This window comes from Salvelinus namaycush, chromosome 25 (assembly GCF_016432855.1).
Source record: "Salvelinus namaycush isolate Seneca chromosome 25, SaNama_1.0, whole genome shotgun sequence".
NCBI classification, from domain to species: domain Eukaryota; kingdom Metazoa; phylum Chordata; class Actinopteri; order Salmoniformes; family Salmonidae; genus Salvelinus; species Salvelinus namaycush.
In genome coordinates, this window is record NC_052331.1 from 7180879 (window position 1) to 7190044 (window position 9166).

Consider the following 9166-nt stretch of genomic DNA (forward strand, 5'->3'; position numbering starts at 1 on the left):
AGCAAGTGACGTAACTGATTGAAATGCTACTAGCGCGTACCCGCTAACTAGCTAGCCATTTCATATCCGTTACACTCACCCCCCTTTCAACCTCCTCCTTTTCCGCAGCAACCAGTGATCCGGGTCAACAGCATCAATGTAACAGTATAACTTTAGTACGTCCCCTCGCCCCGACACGGGCGCGAACCAGGGACCCTCTGCACACATCAACAACGGTCGCCCACGAAGCATCGTTACCCATCGCTCCACAAAGGCCGCGGCCCTTGCAGAGCAAGGTGCAACCCTACTTCTAGGTTTCCGAGTGTGGATAAAGGTACAATTTGGAGGACAGTGGCATATCCCATCCCTGCATTGAGGTATGTTTCCGACCCATGTGTCGCACCGGCTCAACAGTGTCTTATTGTAACCATGATTGCGTTCAGACTTCAGAGTAAACAAGCGCAACGGTAGGGTCAGTATCTTCTGGCAAACCTGACATGATGGATAGTTGTTTTCTGGAAAAAACTTGGTATTGGGTTATTTCATCCAGCTTGGTTGATTTTTATATTTTATTATTGTTTTAATTGTAATGTAAATTGTTCTTCCTGTTGTGAGAAAATGTTTGTACTCAGGTCACCATTGGGAATGCGATCATGGTCTCAATTGGGCTACCCTGAATAAATGCAAGTTTTAAAGTGTTTAGTGTGAAATCGAAATAATTTTGTACAAACATACAGCTAAACTGATGAGAAAAAGACTAGCAAATGTAGCTAGATTAAACAACATTAAAACACTCAACTGATCCCAACAAAGACAGGACTTCAGTTGGGACTAGTTTGTGGACCAGCGGATGACTTGCTGTCCACTTTATGTAACAGTGGTCTAGCGTTGCGGAGTGATCTTATGAGTGTCTTGACAAGAGAAAGCAGGGAGGACAGCTGACATCGAAAAGGAAAGCAGATCCACAACAAAAAATTATAGCCAAATATTTAAAACCCATGCAGATTCCCGAATCAACAAAAATCGAGCAATCATAACCTGCAAGAAGCATGGAGAGGAAAAGGTGGGGTTGTACGACTTGCTCGAATGAGTTGTAAGGACAAGTAGCTAAGTAAAAAGACGGTAGCTAGCTAATGTTAGCTGGTCTGCAGTAGGGAAGCATGTCTCTAGCTAGCTAACGTTGTTTCTCGATGGAGTAGCCGAGACGTTAGCTAGCCACTAAAGTAAGACATCACCCACTTAGGTAACTACGTACCAACAATGTAAATGATCAGTGTCTACAGATTGCGTCAAATTTGATAAGTAACCATTAGATAGCGAACGATAAGTCATTGATTGCTAACTTTAGCTTGCTAGCAAACGTCAGCTCCCCGCACATTTGACAACAAATTAGCAAGTAACGTTAGCATCAGTAGCTTTCTGTTACAAGTCTTTGTTTAGATTTGTGTAAATTGATTCCGATTATGTGGACTTTATACTACATTATTGTGGGTGCAGTGCTGCGGGTTACCCACGACAGTAGCTAACTAACGTTCATTGTTTACTACTACGCAGGGGTGAAAGTAAGACGGTCAGGTACGGCGTCCCGGCAAAATAAATAGTGGGGGTACGCCGTACCGGTAAAATGTGAGCCTATCACAAATAATACATGCCCAAACAACTATAGGCTATTACACCATTATTTAACAATTCTGCATGTCAGCCCCATGAAGAATTTGCGAATTGACTGGAAACTGGGTGGTATACTGTCCACATTGCGTTGTGGTTTGAGGAGAACGCGTACATTCAGTCAAGGCCGTGATGAGTGGCGGAGAGCTCGCGGACAAGGCTGAGATTAGTGACGGAGACCGAAGCGTGCGTGGACAACAGTGAATGCGTCAATTCAGGCTACAAGTGTAAGCCTAATGACAATCACAGAATGGCATTACAATACACGTAGGTGTTTTGTAACAGATGTCTCTTCCGTTGATCAAATTGCTAGTGCACTGTTGGTTTGGATGCTGAAATTATTTTGTGAGCGGACGAATGTGCGCGGGTAGCCTACAGGAGCGCATTTGTTAAGTGATTGTTTGACAATCAGATGAGAACATCTGGCTGGTTGTGTTTATGCCACATTAAAAGGCATAGGTGGCGTGACCATAAGGCTAGGGGAAGCTAAGCTTTCGCTAAAGTGAATTGAATTAAACTGGCACAATTATATAGCCTAATTAGCTTCTATCTATACCGAAATAAATCAAATCATTCAAAATAGTCTACTACACCAGAAAGCATGATTTGACCACAGAGGATCATTAGCGTCTTTGAAAAAACGCAGTGGATTGTTTTAAATTGCATAGCCTACAGTCGGGATAGATGATTGTTGAGTTGCTACTGTCAGTGAAAAGCGGAGACCTAGCCAGCCGTATCGCAATATTAAAAAAACACAATCGCGGAAAAACCGTTTGGAAAGCAAATGGCTATTGCTGTAAAGAGATGCCAATGAAAGACTCCAATCTGTCTTTTAGTTGTCAAAATTCTTAACTGAATTGAGCGAACAGTAGCCTATTTTATTGGCACCAGCTGAGAACATCGGCCATATCCCTGGTGAGTGCGTATTCACTGTCTTTGTCATTGGGTTTCTTTTGGATAGTAATTTCCTCCTCCAGGGTAGATGGATGTTGAATTGTATTTCGTAGGCCAATTATATGAATCAGACATCGTATTTATTGATCTTTTTGGCAGAGTAGGCTACCCTGTAATTTTTGTAGCATTAAAAAAAACGTGCAGGCACTTGGGTGTCCCATACCAGTAAGAAATGAAATCTACTTTCACCCCTGCTACTATGGTTGTTTTGCAGGCTGAGGCTCTTTGATATAACCCACTGCTAACAGTTCAATACAAGGCTCTTGCTTGTCATTCTATACAGCTCATATCATGTTTTGATATGCATAAATCATACATTTTCCGAATGTACACTGCAATCTAGAAAATAATCAAAACGAGTTTAGATGGACGTTATGGTTTGTGAATTAGGCCCATTTGTAGTCTTGTCAGTGCAACACCACTGACCTCATCAATAGGTTTGTGCCTCTTGTACCTGCAGGTTTGTGCCTCAATTCATTGCCTATGTTTTTTTTTCTCCTGATGGCCTGTTTTCCCGCCCCTTTAGTGACCCTGGAAAGAGATTCCTCAGCAAGCCCCAGCTAGCTCGTTACCTGGGCAACACCATGGAGGTGCACGCCATTGACCCCCGTGCAGGAAGGATGCTAACGAACAAACTGCACAGGAACAGGCACAAGCATCGCTATGACAACAACAACCATCAGATCAAGGTGAGGGAGTTTGAGTCCAGGATCATGTGTAATCTGTTTGACCATTGAGCTATGATCCCTGACCTGTTTTTCTCTGTGTTGAAGGTCAAGCCAGACCTGAACACGACACTACCAGTCCGACAGACAGCATCCATCTTTAAACAGCCTGTCACCAAGGTGACCAATCACCCTAGCAACAAAGTGAAGACAGACCCCCACAAGGCTGTCGACCAACCAAGACAGGTGAGTCCAACGATGCTCTGCGCTTATTGGTTGTGATGTAATGATACCGTGATGTTATTTATTTAATTGCTGCCATGTGGTTGGTAGATGAAGTCATCTACTCTGGCCTAGTCTTTGAAAACGTATTATTGCAAATTGGGATGAGTCACTCGATTTATCAAGCTGACTTAAATGTCCAATGCAGCTGTTTTTATCTCAATATCAAATAATTTCTGGGTAACAATTAAGTACCTTACTGTGATTGTTTTCAATTAAAATAGTCAAAAAGAAACTAATAGCTTCTTAGCAAAGAGTAATTTCTCAAGAAAGAATTTGCTAGGAGTGGTCTGAGTGAGAGGCCTAATTGGATGAGCATAATGGGAGGGCTATGTAACCTGAACTAGCTGTTAGAGGTTTTCCATAAATTATGAAGCACATCATGATGTGATGTGTTTAAAGTCAAATGGCGAGCTGTTTACCCGCTGTTTGTCCTCAGCTGTTTTGGGAGAGGAAGCTGAGTGGTCTGAGTGCATTTGACATTGCAGAGGAGCTGGTCAAGACCATGGACCTTCCCAAGGGCCTACAGGGTAAGTACACACAGCAGAGTGTACTTGAGACTCACATACACATAAAACCAATGTTTTGGGATTTGATGTGTGTGTTTTATATCTGACTCTGTGAATCTCCCCCCAGGTGTTGGGCCTGTGTGTTCAGACAAGACCCTGCTCTCTGCCATTGCCAGCGCCCTGCACACCAGCCCCACACCCGTCACTGGTCAGCTGACCGCAGCCGTGGAGAAGAACCCTGGGGTATGGCTCAACACCACCCAGCCACTCTGCAAGGCCTTCATGGTTACCGATGACGACATCAGGTAAAGTACACACACAACTCAGTGGTCTGGCTCAACAACACCCAGCTACTAGCTACTGTTGGGCCTTGTTGTTAAAGGGATAGTTTACCCAAATTACAAAATGACACATTGGTTTCCTTACCCTGTAAGTAGTCAATGGACAAGGTATAACAGCAATTCATGCTTTGGTTTAGTTTGCTGGCAACGTTTTAGCATTAGTGACAAATCCCAGTCATGGGACCGATATTAGCATTTTTTACGCATCATGTCCAAATCATCCGAAATAATCTAAAATTGATTGTGAAGCAATCACTTATAGATGATTTCCAAATGTGTGAAAAATGTGCCACGTATCATGTTCAAATCAACAATAAGTGACAATGTTGAGCTTCACAATACATTTTGGATAATTTGGACATGATGCGTAAAAAATGCTAATATCGGTCCCATGACTGGGATTTGTCACTAATGCTAAAACATTAGCATGTGGAAACAGTTCCAGGCAAACTAAAAAAAGCATTGGATTGCTGTCATACCTTGTCCATAGACTGCTTACAGGTTAAGGAAACCAATATGCCATTTTGTCATTTGGGTAAGTATCCCTTTAAGCCTGCCCACGAGGACTGTCATCCATCCATTGCTCCCTAACCCCTCTCCTCTCTCTCTGGTGTATGTAGGAAGCAAGAGGACCTGGTCCACAGTGTGAGGAGGAGGCTGGAGGAAGCTCTGATGGCGGACATGTTGGCTCACATAGAGGCCTCCACCAACGAGGCAGACACAGACGCTCTGAAGGAGGAGCAAGCCGAGCAGGATGACAAGGAGGACGTATAGCGGAGGTACAGCAGAGCAGCAGAACGTAGAAATGAAATGGCTAGTTACTTTGTCTTTAAGAAATGGCCTAGGTTCTGTTGTGTGGGTTTGTTAGTAATACTTTGTAGCGAGATAACCAGGGTAGCTAAAGTCCAGAATTTAAACGTTTACATAATTCTGTGATTGCCGGTAGTAACACGCGACAGACAAAAAAAACGATTGGTTTACTTGCGATCATTTTTCTCTCTCCTACAGGGTTGGTGATTGCTACAGAGAGCTGCCTGGAGCACAGTATTCTACCCATACACACACCAATACACATACAGGACATTCACCAGGATCTGACTAGCATCTGTCAACATGAAGGACCCTCTCTTGTCTACGTCTCTCTGAATTGTTGTTGACCGTTTTCAAGACAATCTAAATATATTTTTGACCAATTTAAATGTAATTTTGAATAATTTTTTAAAGCCCTTAGGCGAGGCTTTGACGTTCAGAGTTCAATTCACTCATTTTTACCCTCACTAATTGTATGGAATGTGGAGAAGTATGTATGGTGCTTTAGGCAATATAGTCTTGCCCTCTTGTGAAGACAAGTTTAAGGTTAAACAGAGTTAATGTGTGTTTGTCTGCGTGTGTGTTTGTGTGCGCGAGAGAGGAGAAGAAAGAGTGTGTTTTTGGGAGGGGAGAGAGTATGTGTTTGTGGGGCACCACTCGGCCCATTCCAATTTTCCATCTGGTACCACTCAGTATCCTTTGCCCAAGTGGATAATTAGTGGGTGGTTAGAGGGGTGCATATTGGGCAAGGGACCACATGCTGTAAGATGACAGTTGGAGGCTCAAAACAGACTTCGCAAAAGACTACCTGTTTCAGAAATCAGTCATAGATAAGCATGCATCATATGATCTATTATGGCTCTTGTTATCTCTAACTAATAATTGGATTCTGTGTTCTCCAAACTGTCTTCTGGACGGTCATGAAGAGTGGTGCTCTACACAGGTTGAACAGGCTCTCATGTCTCAAACTCTCCCATAAGTTCAAAATGGTGCTAATTTAGTCTGTTCTCATCTTTCTAGATGTATTTGCTTTCATGTTACATTGATGATCTGTCAATAGGTGCGACGGCTGACGTAGACGGCTACTCTGAAATAGTTGCCTATTTGGGATTTTGTATTTTTTGTTGTTGAAATCGTTGCTGTGTGGCAAGTCAAAATTATGCCATAGTTATTTAACATTGGTTGTTTTTAGTAGGTTTTAAATGCTGACATTTTTCCCTAAACTTGTTCTTGATTTGAGTTCTGAATGGGAAGACTGTTAGAATGATCCCTCCATGAAATGTTATTGTTAAAATTATGCTTTCTAGCTTTCTAAAAAAAACCTTTGTTTCCATAGAGGGATTTGTTCAAATTTTCTCTTGAAATTTGAGGTCAAACATCAAGCAATTAATTCTGGATGATTCTTTTTTTTCATATAACTAAAATAAATGCTAACTCTTTTGTAATTTGTGTGTTTGTGTTCTTTTAGACAAGGGGTATTCAACTCTTACCCTATGAGGTCCAGAGCCTGCTGGATTGCTGTTCTACCTGATTATTAATTGCACCCACCCGATGTCCCAGGTCTAAATCAGTCTGTTATTTGGGGGGGAACAATGAAAAAAGCAGTGGGACTGGCTTTGATGTCCAGAGTTGAGTTTGAAGGTTTTAGACACTTGGTTTGTGAGAGCAGTGGACAACCTGGAGAAGATTCATCACTAGACTTGTCTGGTTTTGTAGGCCACCTAGCCAGTCTCAAAGTCAGGGATGGGCAACTGGCCTGTGGATCAATTTCCACAAACAAAATTAATTAATTCATTTATTTAGGAACTCTGTAGGGGTCTCAACTTACTGTTGAAAGTTAGAATAGTAGAATACCCCAGGTGAAATTTGGTTGCGCATCAGCAGTGTCTCTCTTAAATTGGTCACTGACAGTCACTCAGATAACATTTTTTAGATTGGTAAATTAGTCTAGCCAGCTATGTAAACTTGAATAAATCATGGTTAGTCACTCATTTAAAAACTTCAAACATTTATCTCTGCCCCATGGCAAAATGAGTAGAATTAAATGAAGTTATACTGAACAAAAATATAAACGCAACAATTCTGTAGATTGTACTGAGTTATAGTTCATATAAGGAAATCGGTCAATGGAAATACATGTATTAGGCCCCTAATCTATGGATTTCACTTGACTGGACAGGGGTGCAGCCTTGGAGGGCATAGGCCCACCCACTTGGCAGCCAGGTCCGCCAACTGGGGAGCCAAGCCCAGCCAATCAGAATGAGTTTTCCCCACAATAGGGCTACTACGCAGCCCAGCCCCACCCCCTCCAGACGATCCCACTGGTGAAGAAGCTGGATGTGGAAGGCTGGTGTGGTCTGCGGTAGTAAGGCTGGTTGGACGTACTGACAAATTCTCTAAAACAACATTGGAGGCAGCTTATGGTGCAGAAATTAACATTGAATTCTCTTGCAACAGCTCTGGTGGACGTTCCTGCAGTCAGCATGCCAATTGCACCCTCCCTCAAAACATGAGAAAACATCTGGCATTGTGTTGTGTGAAAATAAAAGTGGCCTTTTATTGTCCCCAACACATTTTTATTAGATTTTTTCTCTTTAAAAATATATTTCACTGTGACCTGCTGCTGACTGTCAGGCAGTGAAGCAGGCTGTTGCTGAGTGAGTGAGTGGTGGGGAGAGCCAAAGGGGTGTGTGTGTTGAGATAGCACAATAGTTATTGGCTGAGTCACTTGATTGAGAGGAGAGAGAGCAGCACGAATGCACTTTGTAGGTAGGCTATTTAGATTGTCATTATGGAGAACTATTTCCAACCCTTTTTCCATAAAACATATTTATACGCTAGAACTGATACACATCATTATAAACTGGGTGGTTTGAGCCCTGAATGCTAATTGGCTGACAGCCGTGCTATATCAGACCGTATACCACGGGTACGACAAAACGTATATTTTAACTGCTCTAATTACGTTGTTAACCAGTTTATAAGGCACCTCGAGTGTGATATATGACCAATATACCACGGCTAAGGGCCGTATCCAGGCACTCTGCGTTGCATTGTGCATATATTCTAATTTTGACTGGGTAAAGAAAACGGTATCAAGCGAAGTGCTTTATGCATGCTCGTTATCATTTACACATGTGTCCTCCACTCCAATTCTATACAATTTCCTTTTTGATCCAGTTTTAGATATTACTGTTGTCCATTCAGAACATTCGTCTTCACCAAATTTACTTGACGCGCTGCTCAATTCGAACTCAGCATCCACTTCCACCATCTTCTCCTAATCCCGCTCTGTTGTTCTCAACCGCTAACAGGTAAAAATAGTGCCAATCAGAGTTTCCAGGTCAAGCAAAATGTATAACCCTATGACCTCTCAAGAGAGGAGTTGCCATATTTATACAATAAACCATTTTTCAATGACGTTATCGAGCCAATTAGGAAGGAATATCTTAGTAACTTGTAATGACGTTGGAAGCTAAATTCGGGTTTCCTCAAAATAATAACAATTGCAAGCTATGACATTAAATAATTAAGGAATATGAATATGTGGCAAGAGAAAAGATCATTCACCCTTCACCCTTATTAAACACGCCAGATCATTTTCCATCAATGGATGTCGATTTAACTCGTTTGACTGCAATAAGGCACAAGGGGTATGACATAGGGCCAATATACCACAGCTAAGGGCTGTTCTTAAGCACGACGCAACGCAGAGTGCCTGGTTACAGCCGTGGTATATTGGCCATATTCCACGAACCCCCCGGGGTGCCTTATTGCTGGTTACTGGTTACCAACGTAATTAGAACAGTAAAAAGTAATGTTTTGTCATACCCGTGGTATATTATCTGATATACCATGGCTTTCAGCCAATCAGCATTCAGGGCTCGAACCAGGTTTATAATTGTAAATAAATTACATTTGCGCATGTACATAACTATAGATAAATCCGACAGGAGAG

General features: G+C 42.2%; 1 protein-coding gene across 1 annotated transcript; it reads left to right on the forward strand.

The window, feature by feature from the left end:
- The first annotated feature begins 889 nt into the window (after positions 1-889).
- Positions 890-6653, forward strand: LOC120020168 (methyl-CpG-binding domain protein 3-like). Its single transcript, XM_038963654.1, has 7 exons — positions 890-1042; positions 3128-3290; positions 3375-3512; positions 3988-4078; positions 4185-4362; positions 5019-5177; positions 5407-6653. Exons 1-6 carry the CDS (start codon positions 1029-1031, stop codon positions 5170-5172), a joined length of 738 nt encoding a protein of 245 aa, XP_038819582.1. The 5' UTR covers positions 890-1028; the 3' UTR covers positions 5173-5177; positions 5407-6653.
- Positions 6654-9166: the final 2513 nt, after the last annotated feature.